Raw genomic sequence first — 26075 nt, forward strand, 5'->3', positions numbered from 1 at the left:
CTTATTGCAAAAGAGCAATAAAAAATATATCCCTTTCAAGTTGCAAACTGCTCCCCAAACACATTCCCATCTTGTACCTTTATGTATGATTCATTCATTTAATTATTTAACAATATTTATGAATTGTTACATTTTTAAAAAAATCTAAGCAATGTATAAAAATGTACAGTATAATATCATAATTGAATACTGGATACTGAATACTGTCTCCAGAAGATAGTATTGGAATGCTTATTGGAAAAAGAATGTTTTCAGTTGGTCCTGAAACCCCAAAAGTTGTCTAATTTGTAGTGGTAGGGAATTCCAGAGAGTGGACGCTGTGCATCACGAATTGGTCTATGACAAACTGGACCTCTGAAATATTGGCACCACTAGGAGGGTATCTCTTGATGGGTGCTGCAACCAAACAGGCAGGTAGGGAAGGGCAGGTAGCCTCTTAAGTATGTACTTGATATTGGAAGATCAAAAGAGACTGCATGCCGTTTGTAACCACACAAGCTGTGGTTGGGGGGGGGGGGGCATCACTTAAGAGGAAGCTTATTTTAAATCATTAACAATAATTATTTGAGCTTGGTCCCTGGTTTTAGCCTGTATACTATTTTCAGTCTTTGGAACAGGAAGGATGGGTTCCCCACTCTACCACTCTACTTCTCTCACTCTCCACCCCCCTCAACATGCACACAATTAGTTTCCACTCCCATAGGTTTAGCCAGTCATTACCGAATATGTAAAATATTGCTTCTTCCTCAGCCTGAATCCAAGCATGCAGGGAAAACTCATTAGCAAAAGGAAAGGAAAGTCTGTTTGGGGACACATTTGCCTTAAAGAGAACTGGCTTCTTAATTCTGGAAAACTTCCGTTTGTCAGCAATAAGACCGACAATCGCTTTTGTTACCTCTGCTCCAACTTGTCTTCCCCCACCCCCACCCCCCACCCCACCTCACAACATTGCAAATCTTTAGTTACCTCAACGTTCCAAACACATGAGGAATGATATAAGGCAGAATAAACCTTGCCCACTTTCTTGGGGTCTTTGACATCCCACACGTACAAGCTGTGATCGTTATAAACGCATGATAGCCACTGGTTATTAGGGTCAAAGGTCAAGGCAATGGTGTCTGGATACTTGGCATCGGTCACGTTGGAGAAGAGCCGACTGTGAAGAGACAGCACAATGGGTAATCGTTAAATTATTGATTTATGAGTAAGAAGGTATTAAAAAAAACACCTGACAGAGTAAACTCAGAAGGGGCAAAGAAGATTGCCTGCTTTGCCAACCACCACCACTTACTAGTTCTACTGCTACCGCACAGAGAGCTTCGGCTATGGGGCGTTATATAAATGTAATAAATAAATAAATAAATAAATAAATAAATAAGATACACATTTATATGGCTATTTACAGTGTTCAAAATGCTTCATATATATCATGGGTGGGAAACTTCAGGAGGTCTAGGGGGTATATGTGCCCCTGGACACCCTCCCTCATAGGCCGCAGCCTGACCCAATTTTTTTCTTCCCCAAATTATGGGGAAGGCATCTGTAGTTACTATAGAGTGCCAAAAGGGTCAAATTTAAATTACTTGTATCAGGCGTGACGAGTCTTGTGGTATTTGTCCTCCCCTGCAATCTCCTCTACAATCTCTATCAAGGATGGCTCCCCTTTGCCTCACTGACAAAGCTTTCCTTTCCTTCTCTCAATCCACCTCACAATGAATACCCCCCCATTCCTTCCCAAGCCCTACACAGCCCTGCTTCCCTCCCACAGCATGGAATCCCCCCCTGGCTTTTTGGGGGGGAGGGCCGGGATGACGTAGGGAGTGCACAGAGCACCCAGGGGCCAGTCAAGCTGCTAAAGGTCCAAAGGTAGAGGATGGACCTCTTTCTTCCCAGGACCCCTCACTTCCCATACCACAAAGTCCTCCTCCTCTCTCTCTCTCTCTCTCTCTCCTTTGTGTGTCTCCAACTAATTTCCCAGCCCTGCTCCAAATCATGTGTCCTGGTTCCCTGCCCCTACTCCTTGCTGTTTTTCTGCCCCATCTAGGAATTACTGCCACAAGATATGAAGGCCCTGGACTTGGCAGCTTTAAAAAATGGATTCGACAATATTTTACGGAAGTGTTAAAAGCTGAAGAATGCTAAACTAATATCCTAATTTATATTTGTAGATGCAAATTTTGAAATAATTACTAAAATTTATTTATATTTCACAAGAGGCAAGTCAATTAATTTGCCATCTTCAATTAATTTCCAGCCTTTCCCTAAATCACCAAAATTACTTCTTCCTCTTCCATTAATTCATCCCAATTAATTTCCCATGCAGATCCTGCTCCAAATCAAAATTCCTTTTAATTAATTGCTCCCATTCATTATAACCTCCAAGATCTCTCTCTCTCTCTCTCTGTTACATATGTGTAAACTGTTGACATCAGTGACATTTTCTAAAAGCAAACAAGAGAATAAACCTACTTTTCTGATAGTTGCAACAACCTAGACGTCATTCATTATTAAGATAAGGATGCCATTCTTGTGGATTTAGCATTTACTTGTACAAATGCATTAAGCCTCAGTCTTTTAATATGGCCATCAAATAATTACCTAGCAGAAAATAATTACCCACTCATCCAGGACTCAAAAAATGCAGCCTCCCAAATCTGCTTTGTGTTAATAAACAAAAGCCAAGGCTTCTTTTTCATTTGTATGTAATTTGTTGATGGCCCCACAGGAATGCTGGTCAAATACAAAATGCCTTGTAACTTAAAAACCCATTGTACTATGCTTTTGTGCAGAACTTGTGCAGGAGAGAAAATTTGGGGAAATGAGCAAGAAGATGGATTTAGAATTGGAGGAGGCTAACAGGCTATGCCAGGACTCAGGTAGTGAAGAAAGGGGCATCAATAAGGAAAGGTGACCAGAGGGGAAGGAAAAGATGACTTCTGTACTTTTAATAGTAGTGTACAAAAAGGCAAATGCTGCAGGTGCTGCTGAACATGAAGGGGTGGTGCTGAGAAAAGTTGCATGTTCCAGAAATTCCCTCTTCCACACCATCATTAAAGGTAAAGGAGCTCTGTAACTTCATTTGCATGCGGGAGGAGAAAACAAAGAAAGAAAGTGTGTGTGTCTGTATGCAAAAATGGAAGGGCAGAAGTTATGGGATAATGGGTTAAGAAGGATGCCTGGAGAAGAAGATTATAAATGCAGAATGTTTCAAGTAGAAATACTTTTCAGAAGTCAACAAGCAGGACATGAAAGCAAAAGCCCTCTTGCACTGTTTGTAACTGGAACAGAGATACACTGCTATTGAAAATGGATGTGCCATTATCCTGGTTATTACCCTTTGATAGACCTCTGACATATTATTCTCAGGGTGGGCATATGGGACCATGCTCCAGATCTTTTAGGTACAATCCTATGCATGGCTGGCTGGGACATGCTGGGAGTTGCAGGATTTTTTTCTGTCTAAACATGCATAGGATTGTACCCTTAATTACCTAGCAACACCTCAGTCTGCAGGGAATTCTGGGAAAAGGCATCCTATTTGACTCTGTAAGCCATGGCCCTGAAGGTCAAAGGTCGGACAGGCGCAAGCTTGTTTTACCATAGGCAATATAAACCAATATATTGGGAACTAGAGATGGCTATCTGGAGATGGCTTTGCGTGTATTTATACATATTTATTCACCTATTACCTTTGCTTTTCCTTTTATTTTCCTTCCTCTCTTGATACCCCATTGTCAAAATTCAGTTTTTAAGGTAGTGTGAAAAGGGAGCCTTTTTTAAAAAATTATGTTGCTCTGTAGCTTTTGTCTCTTTTCCTTATGTTACTATGTAACTTCTGTCTCTTTTGCTTATGTTACTCTAAAAAAAAGTGTTCTATAATAGTCATGATCCTATATTATCATGTTCCTATTTTCCACGTGGATCTCCCATATGCAGGCAAGCTGGATGGGAAAACAGGGGAAATAATAGAAAGGGGTGGGTAAGGAGGAGAGACTCCAAACTGTAATTTTTACAGTCTACACTGACTGCTAAGTATTACAATTGTTTGTTATACAGTCCCCATCTCAGATGCTCATCAGTTTCCAAACAGACCATTCAACAGATATTTTACTAAATAAAAACAGACAAGCAAGGGACCATTATATTAGCTCCCAAACAACTAGCATAGCAACTGAAATGCATGAAATAATGGAATATCAAATAGGATCAACAGTGCTAGGGCACTTGAAGGGGTCAGATTTTTGAGAACTGGCAGACCAAGGAATGTAGGAGAGATTGCACTGAAAGCCAAGTAATTAATGAAGCCGTGGGCTGTCAGAAGTATTTGAGACAGAAAATGCACTCCATGAATTGATTATAATGACAACTGCGTGTTTCAGCTTCCTTTAAAGTAAAAATAAAATGCATGCAGCTATAATTGTGATCTGCTCCCAAGCCCCATACTTTAGAACCATGTGATTTTTACTGCTTGGAAAGAAATGACAGGCACAGGGCTGGCAGAAATCGTTTAAAAAAAGAAAGAAAAGAAAGATTCAGCATGCAGGGTTTTCTGCACCAACTCCTCCAACAACATGAGGATTTTTAGAAGTGAAACAAATAGACTCCCATTTCAAATCTTCCCAGTTTTAAAACACAACTCTCCTTAGTTGTTCATTCTCCCTTCCCAGTAGAAGTCTGGCTAAGCAAGACAAAACTGCAGTCCAAAGGGAGCTACCTAAACCATGTCAAGGGACCACAGTACACATGGCCAGGGCTTTCCAAGCTACAGATTACAGAGCTGAACAGACATGTCCCTTTTTCACCGGCAGCGTGCTTTGTCTTTTCAAAGAGAAAAGACAGAGATCTGCTTTGCACAATCACGGAGTGATTAATAAGCCACAGTGGCTTGTTAACCAGCCTGCACGTCCTGGTCACACGCTGGGGGGCTTTGCATAATAATCCTCAGCAGTGTAGTGTGATGTGTTGTGGCTTGTAGCTGTGGGTCTGTTGTGCAAAATATAGTCAGTTCTGGATGGTTTGATAACCACCCCAGCCACGCACCCTTGCTGAGTTTGGATGTCACAACAACCTGCACCTGGCGGAGTAATTAGGGGAATCACCATGGCTTATTAACCACCCTCATGTCATGCAGACTAGCCCACTGTGTGGAAACACGGGAAGGCAAGAAGAAGATAAACAAGAGGTGATCTGAGTGTCTCTTTGTATCAAGCTTCTTTCTTGATAGATAGGCATACAATTAAAACATCTTGAGAAGTTTTCATGTGTGTGCCTGTGTATAGTTCCAAATATCCAACATCAAATATTCCAAGAGAAGCTTGTTCCACCTGTATCAATTCCCAAAAGGGTAACAGAAAAATGAGAAAAGGGGGTGGAGGGAGCAAGCAACACGTTTTCTTTTGAAAGATGTAGAAGAGCAAAACAGAGTAACTTTGGGAGATGGAGGCAAGGAGGCACAAATTCGTAAGTCAGTGGAAACATGCATAGCTGTTCAGTCATATTAATGTACAGAGCTGCCTTTTACCTCAAGAGTCTATTGACACGTTTATCCCATATTGTCTATGTCACAGAATCATAGAATAGTAGCGTTGGAAGGGGCCTATAAGGCCATTGAGTCCAACCCCTGCTCAATGCAGGAATCCACCTCAAAGCATCCCTGACAGATGGCTGTCCAGCTGCCTCTTAAAGGCCTTTAGCGTGGGAGAGCCCATGACCTCCCTATATAACTGGCTCCATTGTCGTACTGCTCTAACAGTCAGGAAGTTTTTCCTGATGTCCAGACGGAATCTGGCTTCCTGTAACTTTAGCTCATTATTCTGTGTCCTGCACTCTGGGATGATCAAGAAGAGATCCTGGCCCTCCTATGTGTGACAACCTTTCAAGTATTTGAAGAGTGTCAACCTTTCCCAACCTGGTGCCCTCTAGACGTATTGGATTACAACTCCAAGCATCTCCGGGCACTGGCCATGCTGGCTGGAGCTCATGAAAGTTGTAGTCTAGCACATCTGGAGGGCACCAGGTTTGGCGAGAGTGGTCTGTGCAGATGGGCAGCACCTTCCCAAGGATGAGATCTTTTTCAGCTTGCTAATTGAGAGGCTTTAACAGCAGATTCCAGTACTGCTCTTACAATGAGCTATGGACTCTCTTTTCATCTACTACAATAGGATAAAACAGGATCAAGAACCCCAATGCTCTTGCCATTTTGTGCTACCATGCAGAAAACAACCCATCAAAATGTTGTCATGAGGAAAGAGGTACTGTATGAGGCTTTGAGGCCTCTTCTTTTCCTACCTGGCTTCAGTGACGCTGGCAATATCTGTTCCCAGGAAGTGTGGCTTAGGGAGTGTAGTCACAAAGTGAAGATTTGAAGGATTAAAAATCCGCACAGTGCCATCAGCACAGCCACAGAAGATGTAATCGTGGTTCACTGAGATGCAGTTTGCCACTGTAGTCTGAGGACACAAGACACCAATGTGAGCAGCATTCTTCCCAAAGCCAACACGTAGTTCATGACAAGGCATATGGAAAATCGAAGTCAGGAAAAAGGAAAAGTGGAAAAGAAAGAAAAAAGTGAACCAAGATGAGATGAAACCGCCAAATGTAAAAAAGAATCCTGAAGTCTAGAGCCTTAGCTAGACCTAAGGTTTATCCCGGGATTGTCCCGGGGTCATCCCTGTTCATGTAAATGACACACAGGGAGCAGGCAGGAATGATCCCGGGATAAACCTTAGGTCTAGCTAAGGCCTAGATCTCCATTCTAAGCTGAACTTTTCTCTCTTGTCGTTCCTAGGACAACTATTATCATAATTGCCTCTATTTTTGATGCTAAGGTTGTGAGTGTTGTTGTTTATGTAGCTAAAACAGAACCACCCAAATACAAGTTTGAGATATTAGCAAGCTTGGGAGAACTGTGAGATCTGCAGAAGTACGGAAAGAAATACGTAGAAAAGAACTCTTGGCAAGGATCCAAAAGCAGCCTGATGAGAACTATGCATGCTCAATAGCCACAGCATGCCAACTAAATGTTCAGGGAAAGAACAGAAAACCAGATGAAAGGACCAATGGAACAGATCATCATGGAGAATAGCATGGCCAGCTGACTAGAACATTGAACATGAACACTTAGCACTGCAACATTTTATTGCAGGTCCCACTTGTCCACCTTCCTGTGAAAGAATTCCTCTGAATCAGGAAAGGAAGCTATCCCTGAACTGAAGCATAAACATGTTTCCTGATTTAAACTCAGCCTTATTCCACTTCTTAAATAAAATCGTTCTACTGCAATTTGCACAACTGCAAAAAATGACAACAAATGAGAGGTATGATGGGAAAATAGAGTGCTGGAGACATGACTTCATTCTGACTTACTGTGAAGCTGTCTGTGTTCTAAGTAAAAGAGAAACAGTGATTTCAGTGCAGAAAGGGAAAGAAGGAAAAGAGAGAGAGAGAGAGATTCATCTCTGCTAATGAACAAAGGATTAAGGGACCTGGGTGTGAGTTTTTTAAACCCATAAAATTTATCAATTCACAAGGAAGAGAAAGCTTTCACAATGTTGTTCAGCAGCAACACAGCATTAGGTGTCTATAGAGCATAGATCTAGATAGTTACTACTTCTAGGGTCACTGTGCACCATGAAGTCAGTTTACATAGTACGCCCAACCTGGTGCCCTCGAGATGCGTTGGACTACAAGTCCCATCACTCCCACCCAGTATGGTCAATGACCAAATCACTATTTCTCATCCTCAGTTACTCACCTGTCCCTTGGCCTACTCATCTCCCCTAGTTTCAAACTGTATGGACTGCAAAGCTATGTGTTGGTTAGGGGAGTCTGCCCCTAGTGGCTGAAGATGTTACTGCCAGCTCCAACCACATGGACACATTTAAATTCATTAAAATTTATATATATATATACACACACACACACACACACACACACCCGAGGTGCATACCCCTAGGGTCCTCTTGGTATGTATTCTATACTTCAGGTGTCTACATTTCATGGTCTTAGTGCAATGGTGCTGATGGATGGACAGACAGACACATATCCTCTTTTAATCCCATCTTTCTTCCAAACAAAGTTTCCAAGAATATCCTATCCAGACATTGACCAGAGAGATATCTCAGCAGGTTCATTTCAGCAAGGTTAGGACATTGTGTGCTTTCAGACCATGCCCTGGGACAACAGCTTATGTATTCCCATCTTTCTTTCCCACCTCCCATGAACAAATATCCAAGGTCTACAGATTCAGAACTTACTCTCAGCTCCACCCACTTGTCCAGCAGCCTCTTCTCATTGAATTCACACAGGAGACCTGAGGAAGTGATACAAAAAGTGCTGTCTGCTTTTTTACCCCTGCCGCACGCCACATCGGTGAAGAAGTTGTTCCTCAGTTCCCCAAGCAAACCGGAACGCCCCAGCAAGGGGACTGTAGCATTCACCTAGCAAGATGGAACAACATGTTAAGACTTCTCTGTGTTGCTAAGCATAGAGGGTCTGAGGAGAATTACTCAGATACGCTGAGTGAAATTGGCATAATGATGGGAAATAGCATTTCCTTCCCACACAAAGTCAACATCAACAGTGGTGACAACAGATTTGCTATCTGTCTGAAACTGCTTGGGAAATGACAAGCCATCAGTTATGAGCATGAGGAAAAATCTTCTGGAGGCCCTGTGTTATCTCTCTTACCTGCTTCTCCCTGTTGACCACAGCAGCCTTCCCCATCCCTGACAGACCTGCGGTTCCTCATCCTGCTTCTTACCTTAGAGGTTTTGCTATCATCCAGGTACCAAAATTTGATGTGGCGATTTCCAGCTGTGACAAAGTAGCTGCAGTCCTCAGAGAATGAAACGGCGGTCACTTTGCTTGAGACCTTATTGGCTGCTACAACTATGTTTTTCTGGAAAGAAAATATTCAAGCTGGTCAAATCTCTTGTTTAAATATATTTAAGAGGTTCCATCTACAAGTGTAAACCATGAGTAACAAATCACAAACCAACAGGAGAGAGAGAGAAAACATCCCCCACCCTTCTCCATGTATTAAGCGTAAAGACTCTACATGCAGTTGGGACCCTGCTTTTTATAGGTTTTTTCTTTGTGCATATAATTTATATATGTCCATAAGGTCTGCGCAGCTCCAGATGCAATGTAGACACAATGAAAGAGCATAGCCTACCACATTTCATCTGAACAAGAATTCTATCACTTGAGCCATCTGTACATATTTATAGGCTTATCCCCACTATTCTTGTCCTTGGGATACCATATATTTAGGGCAGGGGACTCCACCATTCTTCCTTTTAAAGACATGGCTGTACATCACTATATTCTAAAATACACACAAGTACATATTTGTTATACTGCAAAGAATGGAAGACTTTGATGTGAAATTGACAAGAGCATAATATTTGTAGCATCTTGGACAGGGATGTACACAAACTTATCTTTTTTAAAAAAGTGTTGGCCTGCAGCCCAGCTGTAATACTGTTGCCTGTTCTTTTAGATATTAAAACTGTAGCAGTATATGCCTTATGCTTGGTATACGACACGTGCTAACGCTCTTCTTTATATGACAATGAACTTAAATATGAGGGTGTTACGGAAAGTAATATCAAAATTTCAATCTGAAGGCACATGAGGCAGCCACCTTGCTGAAGCCAAGCAGGTCTGGGTCTGATCAGTGCTTGGAGGGGAGACCATCTGGGAACCATATGTGGCCACCTTGAGTTCCACATTGGAAGAAAGGTGGGATATAAATGTAATAATATATAAATAGGTCTGCTGTGCCAGTGAGTTATGGGCCTCCCCATCCATTTTAGGGGAGGGGCCACAGCTCAGTGTGACAGAGCACATCCTTTGCATGCAGAAGGTCCCAGGTTCGATCCCTGGCCCCTCCAGTTAGGGTGAGGGGGGAAATCCCTGAAACCCTGGAGAGCTGCTGCCAGTCACTGTCAACGATACTGGGCTAGATGGGCCAATAGTCTGATTCAGTATGCGGCAGCTTCCTAGGTACTTCTAGACTGAAATTGGCATTACTTTCTGAAACACTGAAACATGTTCCTATTTTTTGTGAGTTATGAACAAACTTATGGATTGGCTTAGATATTTTTTAAAAATATTTTAGATAGGGTTATTCCAGGAAGAGGCAAAATTGCCATGAACTAGAACTTGAAACATATACTGGAGTACAACAAAGTAATAAAATATTGGATTAAGTACTAGTGCATTATTCTACAAGATGCTAGATATGGAGGGATAGTTCACAAAATCAGGACATAGTAAGGCATGATCCAAACACTTATCAGTCCAGAAAAAAACTTCATGTGCTGGTGGCCTGTATGTACATTCTTGTATCATGCAGATACCTTATCACTTATGATGTAGGTGTTCCACATAGATCCCCAGCTGTACAAATGCCCAATTTGTACAATCTCCCCCTTTTTTGGAAAGGGGGAAACCATGCACTTTGGCCTTCTGTTTGTTTAGACATCTGCATGGAGAATCAATGTAAAGTTATGTGAAGATAACTTGAAGCTATTGAGGGGAAAGGCATGTGCCTAATCTTCCACCACACAAAGAATCTCTCTCTCCCCCAAAAAAACTTAATTGGGTCCTAAATGGATATATCCAGGAGATGCAGGCACACATGTGTCTGGTTATCAGAAGTCGAGCTGGGATTTATCTATGACCAACCCTCACTGGAGGCTGGGAACCCCAATGTCAATGGGCAGAGAAGCACCTTGGATAGCTTCTTTAGCATTTTGACTGGTTCTGACTGAAACTCAGGGTGGTTTCACGGCCCCACTGAGAACGGAGCCAGCAGCCCTCCACTGCTAATTCTGGCCTATAAGAATAAAATATTTTGACGCAAGTGGATTAATATCAACTGATACAGAACAGTGAAACAATTTAGGAAACTAAAAGCAACCCCTTGAACATGGCTGATATCATAGTGGGCTAAACAGCAGGTTACAAATATGTTTTTAAAAAACCACCCAAATCTAGAAGTCTTACAGGCTATCACAACCATCCTCTGTAAATATGTTATTCTGTATTAACTTGGCAAATGCAAAATCTTTACCATTTTAGTCTTCCTTGTGCTAAACATGCTTATGCATGAAGTCCCATATGCAACCATAATAAAAATGCAAACACAAAACTGAATATATTTACATTGTACCAGGAAATAAACTATACTCGTGTTTAAACAAAACTGCCTGTTTATTTGGAGTTGTGATCAAAGGAATCTCTTTCCCTGGAGAAGCAACTTCTACTATCCAACAATAACAATCATTGAAGGCCTTGTTTCTCGGTATCACAGGGACCAATCAATTTCTAAAAAGGAACCTCAGAAAAAACACACATACTTTTGCTACTTAGAGACAGAGATATATTCTAATAAAAAACATTTCACTTCTAGAGGAGAAGCCAAAGACAGTTCACAATGTATACAACCTATTTCAAACAAACAAAATATCATAGATTCTTTCTGATTTGAGAGTGGGTGGATGTCTATAGGACAGGAAAGAAGCTGTTCTTTCATCTGAGGTGGGAAGGACTGTAGCTCAGCGATAGGACATGGGGCTTTGCATGCAGAAGGCTCAAAGTTCAATCCCTGGCATCTCCAGATAGGGCTGGGGAAAACTCTGGAGAGTCACTACCAATCAGTGAAGACAACACTGAGCTAGATGGACCAATAGTCTAACTCAGTATAGGGCAGTTTCCTATGTTCCCACCTAACACTGGAGTAAAAAGGAAAGGCCTGCTGTGATTCCCCATTGTGTGTTGTCTTAGATAACCATGAAGAGGAAGTGAAGGAAATAGATTGGCCATTTTCTGATGTGGAAAACCTTTCCAGCTGAGCTGCTACCAGATTTTGGAATGTCTGTTCCACAAATTAGTTACAAAAGAAGTGAAAAGTTTCTCTAGCCTCAATGTTGAGGATAGATTAATTAAATAAACAAAATTAATTCCCCGTAAACATGTAGATGCCATGGGAGAACAGCATGTTTTTTTCTTTATCAGCCATCCTATCTATTAACAGTGAAGTAATTCTCCAAGGAAGAGACATCAATAGGCTTGGGGGCGGGGGGAAACAAGGTTTGTGGAAGCACAAAAAATATTTAGAAGGAGAAAAAAAAGAACTAAGGAAGGGAAAACCTCAGTGAGGACTGAACATGTTCAAGTGGCATTTGACAGTTGGGGAGGGAATAGAAAATCTGTGTGGCGGTTGGAATGCAATGGGATGGAGCATCCTGGAAGGGGACATGGCTGGCTCAGACCCTGAACAGCAGCACTACAAACTGCAATTTTTTGTTGCAGATTCCACCTCTGCATATGCGAAGACTACAAGAATCTTGTTATAGTTTTACCTTCCAGGACCAAACATTGACTATCATGTCATGCTGGTAACCCACTGAGACGATGTACTTGGAGCTTGGGGAGAATGCCACGCACGCCACGCCGTACTTATGTTCTTGAAGTTCAGCCACCTGGGTCCGCTCAGCAACATCCCATACGCGGACCGCAGGCATGTGCCCACTCTGGAAACAGAGACAAGTGACTAGAGCAACAAATACTAACCTGGACGCCAGTTGCAATACATCCACATGCATACAAATATTATGACATTTTGCGAAGTCTGTACGGCAAGCCAAATGCACCAATTTTCATATACATAAATCTTCAGCTAACATAAAATAGGTTTTCCAGAAATCCATAAATGAAAATTTGCAATGCTTTTAAGTTGTTGTTTTTTAATCACAATTAAGGCAAGGTTAATAATAAATAATATAACAGAGGGGAGATGACTCAAGAGGGTGGGGGTGCCACCACAGCAATGGCATGTTGCTACCAAATAGGAGACTCCAGGATGTGGCCTGGCCTCCCCAGAAGAAGAGCATAGTTGTCTAATAAATCTATATAGGAGAAGATGATCTTTCAGGTAACTTGGTCCTAAGTTGCTTAGGGCTTTACATGTCTACAGTGCTACCTTGAACCTGGCTCAGTAGCAAACTGGCAGCCAGTGCAGTTCTTTCAGCACAGATGTTATATGTATGTGGCCAAGCACGCCGCTCAACAGCCTCGCTGCAGCATTCTGTCCTGAATTGCATTCAGTGCAATTTAAATGCTATCCTTACGCCAGCCTTAAATCATTTCTTTGATTTTTCAGTTGCTATGTTTCACTGTGAGTATATCCTATTGTTTTTGGAATGAAGCACTGTGTAGCAATACACCAATTGATCCGTTTTGTTTACTAAGGCCCTTTCTACACCTAAGGGTTATCCCAGGGAAATGGAGGGATCGCCCCTACCTGCTCCCAGGATCCCCTGTGTGGCATTTGGATGCACAGGAACGATCCTGGGACGATCCCGAGATATAGGGCTGGTGCAGACATGCCCTAAGTTGAATCTGTGCTCCTTGACAATAGTACACTTTAGCCCAGGGATGGGGAACCAGTTGTTGCTGGAATATCACGCTGACCATTGGCCATGCTGGCTAGAGCTGTTGGGAGTTCAACAACACCTTCAGGGCCACAAGTTCCCCACCCCTTCTTTAGCTCCCGACCCACTGGGTTGCAAAGGTGCAAATTTAAACCCAGTTTAGATCACAAGATTAACATAGAATTTCATAAGACCTCCCAGAAGAGCATGGGAAGTCTGGCAGGGAGTTTCAAAGAGCTTAAAAGAAATAATACCTGCCTGGCCTAACTGAATCACCTCAGGATGACAGAATATGGATGAAAGACAGTGATGACAGATTTAAAAGGAAGAGAGCAGAGTTAATCCTGAGTTCTTCAAACTCAGTCTCCTTTCAGAACACAAATCTCAAGAGACAATAGAGCCACTGAAAACTCCAAAAGGAGAGAAAAGTTTGGGAAACCCTGGTCAGCACTATCAGAGTCTTGTGTAAATGGCATTGTTAATAAGCAGTGTCAATAAGGACAGCTAGGAAGTATAGAGGGCTAATTAGCTTCATAGGTGACCACATTTTGGGGTTAAGACTGTATGATAAACAGAATGTACCATTTAAAAACATACACATTCTTATTTTGTTCTGTTAAGCAACATCTTTGTCTAGTACTGTGTCTAACACAAAGCATTTATATTTTTACATGAAATATTGAGAAGTACAGGCCTGAAAGGCAACTCCTACTCAACAGCTTCCTCATGATTTCACAAAAGCCTCTAAAAAGGAGGCCTATTAGAAGGCATCTCCATGGCAACCAGGCAAAATGGTACCTTTTCTAGCCAGGGTTAACTAAGCCTCTTGATAGTGCACAGACAGGGGGAAACCTCAAGTGCAGAGAGAGGCCTGAAAATAACATACCTGGTTTTTTTTTAAAAAAAAAATCCAATGTACCAGGCTCAGTGGCATAGCATCCTCACTAAACAGCAATCGGTCTCCTTTCAGGCATCCTCCATGCACACAGCCTGAAATTCCGCCCTCTCCTGTCCCCACTTTAACGGTTCTTTCTACTAGGAGAAGATTGGAAATCTCTCACAGTTCTCACTTTTTACTTCAATGGTGGGGAATGTCCACCCAATCACCTCAGAGGAATCACCTTGCCCTTCTCCCAGTCCCCTGACATCATCACCACCCACTTTTTAATTTTCTCTGTGCAGAGGGAGGTGTACCTTACCATGCCTCTCTCAGCACAGAGAAGCCTCTCTGAAGAACCACTATCCTAAGTAAAGGACCACTTTTCTGATCCTAAATAAATATTCATTAACTTGGATTTGGGTTTAGACTGTTTGACTTTATAAGCTCAAAATGACCTTCCTCCCATGTATAATTCTATTCTTTTTTAATGCTACCAGCATAGACTGTAGGCAAGCAAAGGAAAGACAAGCTAATTTTGCATCTCAGGGAAGAGTTAATTTCTGCTGCCAGTTGCCTTCACCCTGATCTATAGTTACCCCGAGAATCCTCTGTACTCAAGGTACAAGGCTCAAAGGCATTGCTGGTGGGAAAACTACAGATAGGTTAACAATTTGGGACATGCCCTTGCAGTCTGCTATGGGCTAAGAATACTCCTGATTCAGCATGATCTCCACTCTCAGATCGGACTACACAATCAGAAAACCATAGCAATTAAAATTTCAGAATACACTCTGTTCAATGTTTCTGCATGCATGGCTAGACCGAGAGTTCACAGGCAAGAGCGCACAAGGAGGGCAATACAGCTATGGCCCAGAACTGACAGGCTACCTTTGGAGAATCTTCACGGTAAGGCATTTTTTTAATATAAAACTAGGAGTTTTTAATTTGGGGTAAAGACATTGTTTTAACTGTTTTAATTGTTTTTACTGCTTTTAAATATATACTGGTTTTAACTTGATTAATGGCGCAATTTGTTTTTAACTGTGTATATTTGTTTTATATTGTATGGTTTTATCTGTACGCCGCCCTGAGATCCTAGTGATATAGGGCGGGATACAAATGTTTAAAATAAATAAATAAAAGAATGAAGGGGAAACATGAAAGTTTTATAAGATTATGAACAATAAGGCATGAATTAGTAGAGATGCATTTTCTTCTTCAAGGTGACTCAGCAGGAGAAGAGAGAGTGAGAGGAAGAGCATCTCACAATGCAAAGTTAGCTTATGGGATGCTACTGGAGGTGGTCAGTGAGGTGGTTGACAAGACGAAATCGCATGCAGCCACTGCATAGCAACGGAGAAGGGAGAAAAATTGCAACCCTTACCTTTAAGCACTCAAGGCAACACTGAACATTTGTCAACGCAAGTGTAACAGAGCGATGCATGCTAATTTTCTCTACTCTCCTGTAAGCACATGCAGCCTCAATTCAGATCAGAGCCATAGCACTCGGAGAGTGGATTTAAGCTTCTCCCCCTCACTCACACACTTATTTTCCAGAATGTCTGCTCACCCTCTCTCCACAGGGAGCTTTTAAAAAGGAAAAGCCTCCATTGGCTCCAATAGAGGGTTTCCCCCCCCTTTCTTTTTTTTAACCCCCCCCCAACCAAGCAGGGAAGAGGGATGCAATTTCACACAAATAACACAAGTGGGATGCGAAAGCTTAAATCTCCTCTCCCAGAATGCTACCAACCTGATCTGAATAGGGGCCCAGCACTTTTACAGGAGAACAGAGAAAGCTAGCATGCACAGCTCCACTATGTGCATTTTAACAAATGTTTAGTTTGGCCCTCAAAGAGGGCAGTGGAAGGGTGGGTGCTACAGCTACACCCAAGCAAGTGCACCGTCGCTGACTGGATGTTGGCACTGGCACAAAATGATGCTGTCAACAATCTAGCCAGCATTGCTGCGCTTCCACGGTGCTGCATGCAGCATCCTCTGCCTTCACTGCCGCTTAAAAGAGAAATGTGAGAATCTCCCTCCTCTGTCAATTGCCACACATCCAACTATTCATGGCTTTGCACAGCCAACCACCCCACCGCCTTGATTATTACAAGGTGCAGTGAGCATCACTAGTTCATATAGCTTTCAAAAATGGAATCTATATGATGGAAAGAGCTGGGTACATTTAGCCTGGAGGTAAGGGGAGATGTGATAACAGTCTTCAAGTATCTGAAGGGCTTGTCATGCAGAAGATTAAACGAACTGTTGCTCCAGAGGGCAGAAACTGGGTCAATGGGCAAAAATTACAGAGAAGCAAATGTTAGGAAACATTTGCAAACGTTAGGAAAAACCTCCTGATCCTGGCTGAGAGGTCTTGTTATTGATTCCACCCCCCACCCCACAGTAATAGTGTTGTGCCATTGGCTTTTTAATATGTGGCTCCTCTTCTTCAGAATTAGTGAGTTTCCCCTTTCCGTTTTCCAATCCCCTGTACAATAAATTCCTTAGTCTGGCTGTTACTTCCTTCACAGGAAAACACAGGATTTGAAATAAACTACAAATTTTGTTTTACTACAGGCTGAGCAGGAGTCCTTCCGTTCCACCACAAAGTCATACCACAGAGGGGCAGCAGGGGTTGTACTACGGTAGTATACAACATTACAAGGTGAGCACCTTAAAGACAGCATTCAGAATATTTTAGACTCTTGCAAATAGCCTTTTTCTTCTGTCAGATTTTTTGTGACATTGAAATCTGCCAACACATAGTCCTCAACTGCTGGTGGGGTAGGGAGGGAAATTAGAATCATAGAATAGTAGAGTTGGAAGAGGCCTACAAGGCCATCGAGTCCAACTCCCTGCTCAATGCAGGAATCCACCTTAAAGCATCCCTGACAGATGGTTGTCCAGCTGCCTCTTGAAGGCCTCTAGTGTGGGAGAGCCAACAATTTCCCTAGGTCATTGGTTCCATTGCTGTACTGCTCTAACAGTCAGGAAGTTTTTCCTGATGTCCAGCCTGAATCTGGCTTCCTGACCCCAATATTCCATGTCCTGCAATCTAAGATGATCGAGAAGAGATCCTGGCCCTCCTCTGTGTGACAACCTTTCAAGTATTTGAAGAATGCTATCATGTCTCCCCTGAGTCTTCTCTTCTCCAGGCTCAACATGCCCAGTTCTTTCAGTCTCTTCTCATGGGGCTTTGTTTCCAGGCCCCTGATCATACTCATTGCCCCCTTTTGAACATGCTCCAGCTTGTCTGCATCTTTCTAAAGGAGCTTCTGTTGTGAACATTCCTATCAGTAGCCCAATATGCAATTCCTAGGTGCTTTGGAACATGAAAGAGAAAACAAAAATAAAACAGGCACAATGTTGAAGATTAAGGTTAAAGATGGAATCAGGATCAGGTAAGAGCTATTTGACAGTCTGCCTCGGGAGATGGTGGGCTCTCCTTTGGGGGAGGTATTTCAGCAGAGGCTAGACAGACATCTGTCAGGGATGCTGCAGTTGCAAGAGTCCTGCCCTGAGAAGGGGGTTGGAATAGATTATCTGAAAGGACCCTTCCAACCCTGTTTCCCTGTCCAGTGATAATACTACACTTTTGATGTATTGCTGGGGGACAGACAAGAGGAGGGGGGCATTGCTACTTTGCCCTGCTTGCAAGCTATGAAAGGATCTCGCTGTCCATGCTTGGATCGAATCCAAATGGATCTACTCCATTTTCATCAGAGCAGTTCTTATATCAACCCAGCTGGAGACTTGCAGGTCAGCTGTCCTTAAGATTAGTGTTGACACTGACCAGTGGTAAACATCTAGATTTTAATTATCACTTAGTGGTGGTGGTGGGGTCACTCCTTAAACTCAATATTTAAAATCCAAGGCATGCGGGATATGAAAAAAGAACTGTTTGTGAGCAGATCCCAATAATAATCAGCCTCAGAAGACACATATGGCAGCCATCCAACATGGACAAGAAGAGGACAGTCAACATTTTTGTGGGCTTTGGCATCCAGCAATTCAGGCTTCATAACACATACAGTATGAGTATTGTGTATCTGGTCTGCATTAGGAACTGAATGCAGTCATCTTTGTCCTCCCTTTCAAAGGGGGAAACTTCTTGCCAGAAACTAAACTAAATCCTGCCAAACCCACAGGCACCAGCATTTCTGTCACTATTCTCAAGGCTCTCTTCTAAAAGTCCTTTCCTTTCCTTCCAAAACATGTTTTAAATGATAATGTTAAAGTTGTCTTCTTCACATCTCAAGGGGTGAAATCCAAGGCGGAAACCAACACCAGGAACTTTAGTCCTCCTTGATTTCCACCGTGAAAATGAGTAAAGGGGAAAGACATGCACAGTGCTCTCAGCTAATTCGCATCCTGCAAATCCCATCTCTATAATTTCATAGTTGAAAATGTCTGATCTCTATTCCCTCAAAATACATCTAAAAGCAAAGCTACTGGGGCCAGATGAGAAACTGAGTTACTGCTGGTTTCCGCCTGAAATGCTTTGTCTAAATCATAGTACACACACAAATTAAGAGTTCCTTTATTATGGTTATTTTAATAAGAAAATTATCCATTTTCAATGTGAGCTATACCTCCGATTTCCCACACTTGAGGGGGGAAATCTATTATTTTACCCAACCATATTGACATAGTTCCCCAATAAGATAAGGAGCTGCCTTATGCATTAAATGACTAATGGGGGGTTGTCTATACGTGGGGAAAGCCCTAGGGTGGCTCTGTGGTGGCACTTATACGATGCAGCAGCCACTGCAGAACTATCCTGGGGTTTTCCTCCAAAGCTCTGAAGTAAAAAAAAAAAAAAAAAGTTAGGGATTTAACCCGACTTTTTTCTCCAGTGCAAGGGGAGGACAGTGCATCAACGATCCCTGATTGGTCACCATCCACCTGGGCAGGGGGGTGGGCTGGCGAGCTGAATGGCTACCAGAATGCCCCTGCACTGCCTGCTGGGGGGAAAGTTCTCCATTCCCTTGGCTTCAATCCCCACAAGGTAAGTGGGGGAAAAGCCAGGGAGGGACAGGCAGTGGCAATGGGGCAGAGGTGGTGGTGACAGCGGTAGCAGCTCCCCTGATGATCCATATAAACCCCACGCTCACTCCTTGGTGGGGGATAATGTGGCACAACCCCACCGGAGTGCAACCACAGAGTTTTGGGGGTTCAAGACGCCAATGCACCATCCTCAAGACAGGCCCTGGGTTATCTGGGTCAAAATATAATTCTAGATAGCAGCAGAGCTCCAGCTTCTGAGAGGTCTTTCCCAGCCTTGCCATCCAAAATGTTTTAATTGGAAACCCGAGGAGCTAAAGCTAGAACCTGGCCTCCTATATGCAAAGCATATGTTTGAGCACTAAACTATGGCTCCTCTCAGACCCTGGCCACAAAGTATGGCTGCTCATATGGCTACCTCTGAATCTTTAGATTGGGTCCCCAATATGTTTAGGCCAGTAGGCACAGTTGGAATTTTGAGAAAGTGTTGTGGGCACTGTCACAAGATGTCCATTCATAAAATGGATGACATGATGAGTATGGCCAGTTAGAAAACACCCATTTCACAGAAGGTAACCTAACAAGGATGAAAGACAAGTAGGTTGCCCAAGAAACCGAGTAAAAGGTAGAGTCCCAAAACTCTTTAGAATTCAGTTTTCTGCTCCAACAGAACACCCACTTGAGAAGGTAACCTCTCTCTCTCTCTCTGCACCAGCAACTTTACTCCCCTCCCAACACCCTCTCAATGCTAGTAGCAAATTCACACCCCTGCTCCCCACCCCCAAATCTCTATCTTTCTTTCTAACCCGAAATTCACTTCTCTTCCCCACCCTCTCTCACTTCCACAAGGGACTGGCTGTAGCTGCTCAATTGTGCAACAAAGCCATTCTTGTGTTGCCTTCCCCACCATGGTGTAATATGCATTTTCCCCATGCCTACTTCCCATTTTTTCTTGTTTTCTTGCTCGTTTGGACATTTCCAACTACCAGCACCCTTATGTAGCTTCCATCCCTTGACATGTGTGACTCCTCTCAGCCACCATAGCTTTTGTTTCCTACTCTTTTTTCCAGACCTGCTGCCCAACCAATCCAAAGACCTACTTTAGTCCAATCAGAATGGAAGGAGACATGAGAAGCAAAGGCACAATCAGGAACTGCAAGCAAGCAGGCAGAGCAGCAGCCCAGGGAGATGGGTGGCCATGTTTTTTTTAAAAAACACACACACACACACAATGTGACCCAGCACCAGAAGGAGTGGATAGCATAGAGTGCACCATCGAATGGTTCTGTGGGTGCACTGGTGCCTAGGGTCACTGCTTTGGAGAACCCTGATGTTTGTTGGGAAAGAGCAGTTTGTTCTCAAAGTGCAAATCTTCGCTGCTCTTGAAGTTTATAAAAGCCCATCCAATAGTGCGACTAAATGACCCCTTCCCCCTGCAGGCAAGGAGTTATTCCTACTCTTTTAATGCACCACAGACAGAACTCTCTCCACTTAGGGAGGACAGGGGAAGCCTTCACATCATGCCAACCTTCTCCACCTGTTGGGATAGTTGGAGGGAAGTCTTTGAGTTTCGCAGCCATGAGAGTCTCATGACCAGCAAGGCTCTGTGTCTCCATCACTCACCTCTCCGGTAACCAGGTACTTTCCATCGGGAGAGAAAGCAAGAGCTGTAATAGTCTTCCTGTATAAGAGAAGAGAGCATATTGTGAAACATCACAGACACAATGGAGGGTGAGACTGGGTGACTAGAAATGAGGCCAAGCCAGTTTTTGCCAGGCAGGCTTAACGGAGATGCCCCTGTATCCTCAACTATCCCAAGGAAAAAGGTTCCACATGGACTGCCAAACACAACTTTCTAATTTGCCTAGATGTTGTAGCGATGTAGTTTATTGGAAGAAATTGTGGTTTTTAAAGCTTTTAACCTCAGAGGCTAGGCTGCAGGCGTGGGTGTGCAAAGCAAAACCTAAATAAAATGAGCAGGGAATATGTCTTTACATGTCCATGTTAAGCTGATGGTCCCCCTGGCATGCTTTGCCAACGAGTTTATTTGGACTGTAGATCTGATTAGGAGTTATGTTCTGAGAAAAGACTGTTTCTAATCAGATCAACAGCTCAGACTCATCTCAGAACAACTTAAAGAAAGAAATAGCAGTATAACCTGGACGTGCAAGGATATATTCTGCTAACAGAGCATTGCTTAATTTCTTAACACCTGTCCCTGCAAAGGAACCTTGCCTAATTTAAATTAAATAACTGCTGAGATCAGATAAGAAGCTATTTAACCTGCTCTGTGTCTCACTCAACATAGCTACAATCACTCTGACTGTTTAGACACAATATTTGGTTTGTCCACTTGATATCAAGACTGAGATTTCAGCTGAGAAAATGATAGAGAGACCTCCATGTTTTTCTAGGAGACTATCAGCTACATAGTTCCTTACAGTAATCCCAGAAGATATAGGCACATTTAGTCAGTATTTCTGTTTTTTGCTAAGGAAAAATAGTTAGAAACTCATGTAGAGCTTGCCACAAAAGTAACAGTTAACAACCAAAGTTTGTTGCTGACAGAAGTTTCCTTGAAAACATGAATACCGTGATAAAGCCTCAAATGCTAGATAACTCTGATGCTTCAATTAAAAAATACTTAAGAATGCAGTCTTATGCATGTTTAGACAAAAAAAGTCCTACAACTTAAATTATGTGGCCCTCCAGAAGTTTTGGCCTACAATTCTCATTATCCCTGACCATTGGCTATGTTGACTAGGACTGATGGGTGTTGCAGTCCATCAACATCTAGAAGACTGCACATTCCCCAACCAGATTTAAATCATTTTTATCAAGAACCATCTGGCTAGCTATGATCCAATTCACAATGAGCTCCTTTAGCCATCTCTTTATGATTGGGTTAGACAACATCATTTGGATAGGAAATGCAAGTCACTCACAATCCTATTTCCTAAATCTTTAATCTGCTAGAATGTAGATGATGCTTAAAGCTGATTTATCATGCAGCCCTAGGCATGTTTACTCAGAAGTAAGTCCCACTTGGTTCTATGGCATTTACTCAAGGAACAAGCATAGGATTGCAGTCTCAGTCTCCTCCAAGTCTAGGACTGACCAATTCCTGTATGGAGGTGGGAAAGATGGCAGAAGAGGTAGGAAAACATAGGAGGTTTGCAGATGCAAGACTGTGCTGTCTGGATCCTCCATAAAATTCCACACAAAAAAACTTTCCTACATCATCAGCTGTACTTTATAAGAAAGGGATGCAGTGTTTTCTCTACAGTGGTCTTAATTGTTCCTTCCAGATAACATAAGGGAAGCCAGCATGTGAGAGCTCCATGTTTTACTCACCTGGAGCTGTTCAGAATATGATGTTGCTTATTTTTCCTTGGGTTGAACAGCACAACGACACACCTATGGAATGAGAATTTTAAAAATTGAGCAAAGACACACAATAGCTGTGTAATTTAATGGCAAAGGAAGTATTTACCAGAGCAGGAAGATATATCAAGGACAGGGGGACTTGCAAGAAGGACCAGTTATATTACAAAGTAGATCTATGCTCCTAATAAAGCTTTGAGCACATTGCTGTGCTAGAATCACAAACATCATGAGAACCAATCTTCCAATCACAAAGATAATGTATTGAAACTGCTCATGTCAGTGTTGTAGAGTCATTGCCATACTACACTAGAAGACTGCAGTCTTATCCAATCTGTTTACGCAAGCCACTTACAGATGCAATTACCATACAGTTTCATACATATTCACTCAGGATTTATGGCGGCACACCTTCAAGCTATCAATCTCTCTGCTGAAGTACATGACAGTAGCGCACAACCATGAAATACAGCGTTTAAAAAGCTGCCTCCTCTCTCTCCGATAAGAAAAAGCCAACTACAAGATTTTTATTTATTTTTAAGAAAGCAGATGTGAGATCTAAAAATGAAAGACATGCTGCAAGTGCTACATCTCAGAAAGTGCATGAGAACATAATAAGGGTCAAAACAGACATTACTTTCAATTTGTCCAGCAACTATGTCTCCCTCGCCCCTCATTTTTACTCAAAAGAAGGAGCAGGGTCTCTAATCTGGATCAGGATCCTAGAGTGAAGAGTAGAGAAACTTTTTAACATTGGGATCAGGCATCCTGAGCATACTCAAGTAAAAATGGAGGGGGCGGGAACCACCTCATAGTTTCTAGACACACATGTAAAGAACAGTCTGTTGGGCCCTCAGTGATTGTCCAATGTAACAGAAAGAAATACATCAAAAGTAGCATGCCAATTCCTGGAAGCTCTCACATTGGCGGGGCAGTGGGAGGGGGAGAGGAAACTTCAGCATCTTCTGTCAAGAAGTTTCTGCCATAATGGCTGCATATAAACTTATATGGACACAACAACAGGTGTCAGCAAGTTTCCAGTAATATTAGTTCTGCTTCCCTTCACCTTCACTCTTCAAAATATAAATTGGCTCCAAACTGAATACAGATTGTCTCTGCCTGTGACACGTACACACACACACACACTCTTCAGGTGAGCCATCTGCTTTTCATTTCACCTGCATGATCATCTGCTGAAGCATTTGCTTGAAACACCATTTTTGCTTGACATGTATGTTTTTAGACATATAAAAAATCTTCCAAGAAAGGGGAGGGGCTTTGTGACTGACACAAGAGCCAGTCAATCAGCACTGTGTAAATCTAGCTTCTGCTGCAAGAGCTGGTTTCTCTTGAGTACCGATGTGAGGGAGACGATGGTTTGAAATGTGGCAAGTGTGGTTCCATTGTGGGCTCCCTGCTGAAATGATGTATGCCTGAACATTTACTGTTATACTGAATAAGGGAATAGGCCTCTGTTTTTCCAGCAGCACGTCAGCACCTGTAAGGAAGACTGGTTCAGCCACAAAACAGGATTGTTGAGAGGATAAAGGTATGGCAGCTTGCCTCCAAATAACACATAATTAAAGTAAGTGTGGCTGTGGAAAACATGAAAGAAAAAAAGGTTGCATTTTCCCATTAAAGCTAAATTTAGGAACGGAACAGCAAAGAATCCGACGTCAGAATGACAATTGCACAGTCTGACTCATTTAGAACAGCAGTTCCTGTCTCCACTCACCATAGATTTTGCTCCCCCTTTCATCTCTTCTCACTTTCCCCAAAAGATGTGGTCTTCTTGGTTTAGTCCCTACTCTGCAATTATCCCCTCCTTTGCTAGCTCCGTTCCCCTATCTTGGTTTAACTCTTCCCTTGTTATATCCTTCCAATAGCCCTCACTCCTTCAAGGATCTCTCTCAAAAGACCAACAATAAAGCAGAGAGCTGTTTCTACAGTCTCCCATTCAGGATAATGGTTAGCACAGCCTTCCCCCCAAGCTGGTGCCTCCAGATGGGTTGGACTGCAATGCCAATTTCTCCCAGCCTGGCGTTGCAGTCTAAGACTTCTGGAGGACACCAGGTTGGAGAAGGAAGGGATAATGTGCTGAATTAGGGACCCAGTTCAAATCCCCACTCAGTCATGAAGCTCATTGGGTACCCTTGGACTACTCACCATTTCTCAGCCAAACCTACCTCACAGGGTTGTTGTGATTTTAAAAAATGGGCACTGCCTTTTGCTCCTTGGAGGAAAGGCGATATACGTTGTGAACCGTCCACAGAGCTTTGGCTATTGGGCAGTATAGAAATGTAATAAATAAATAAAATATATAATCTCCTTGCTGCATATCATAGGGGCTTGTCTAGATGGGCACCTTTCCCCGTGGTACTTTCCAAGTGGTGGCAGGTGATCTACATGACTCAGCTGCCACTCCAAAGTGATCCAGGGGCAAAGCCCTAAAGCTCCGCACTAAAAAAGTCGGGCACTTGCCCTGACATTTTTAGCTTGGAGAGACACAGAGCCTCACTCCAAGCTAAAAAACTCACTCCAAGCTAAAAAAGGGGGGTTGGATATTCTGGGAGGGAGCACCCCATTCCTTCCGCCCTTCTTACCCCCCCCCATTTAGCTGTAAATGCGATCCTTCGCATATGTCCAGCAAAATAGGCACATGTCACTATTGCGCATCATGTTCTACCTAAATTTTGCATGTGCTCAGTAAAATAGGCAGATGTGAACCATCACAAGTGGTTCACATGATTTTCCTACACATCTCAAGAAGCCAGAGCAAAATCTCTAAGCAAACAACCCCCACTTCCCTCCCCACAAAAGCACAAAGTCTCTCGATTCTTTCTACATTCATCGCAATTAACTCACAATTATTTCAGACATATTTCTGGCACAACTGAGGAAGTGTGAGGTATATGAAGGAGGAGAGAGTCTTTGAGGCTTACTTCCTCAGAAGTCATGAAAATATAGGGCAGCATTGCATAATACTATTATTGTGGAAAACAAGTATTGGGACTGTCTTGGCATTTTCCACAGCAGATACGAAGTCAGAAGTAAAATATGCATGTATAATATATGCATGTTTAAAGGAAACCTGACTGGTCCAGGTTTTGAGAATTGCACACACAGGTGTTTAAGGGTGCATGTACAGATACATACTTTATTCTGCACTTTGGTGTATTCTATAGAAAACATGTAGCACAGTCCCTTCAGTTCTCACCACAGTCTTTTAACATGTAGCACTGCCCTTACCTGCCCTTCTTGTACAGCAACGTGCACAAAAAACCAAAGTCATCACCCACAGTCATTTATGGCGACAAATCTGCAGAAAGGTCCACAGGACCTTGTCAGAAGGCACCTGTCAAGCA

General features: G+C 42.7%; 1 protein-coding gene across 2 annotated transcripts in view; it reads right to left on the minus strand.

Annotated features, from left to right (window-relative positions):
• Positions 1-26075, minus strand: part of MAPKBP1 (mitogen-activated protein kinase binding protein 1) — a 128973-nt gene that overhangs the window by 39317 nt on the left and 63581 nt on the right. For both annotated transcript variants that reach the window (XM_063117689.1, XM_063117688.1), the window contains exons 4-11: positions 22681-22743; positions 20950-21007; positions 12372-12542; positions 8762-8899; positions 8256-8438; positions 7366-7383; positions 6289-6449; positions 967-1156 (exon numbers count right to left, since the gene is read on the minus strand). In XM_063117689.1, the coding sequence (XP_062973759.1) occupies positions 967-1156; positions 6289-6449; positions 7366-7383; positions 8256-8438; positions 8762-8899; positions 12372-12542; positions 20950-21007; positions 22681-22743 (982 nt within the window). The remainder of the gene's footprint in view (positions 1-966; positions 1157-6288; positions 6450-7365; positions 7384-8255; positions 8439-8761; positions 8900-12371; positions 12543-20949; positions 21008-22680; positions 22744-26075) is intronic.

The sequence above is a fragment of the Elgaria multicarinata genome, chromosome 2, assembly GCF_023053635.1.
Source record: "Elgaria multicarinata webbii isolate HBS135686 ecotype San Diego chromosome 2, rElgMul1.1.pri, whole genome shotgun sequence".
NCBI lineage: Eukaryota > Metazoa > Chordata > Lepidosauria > Squamata > Anguidae > Elgaria > Elgaria multicarinata.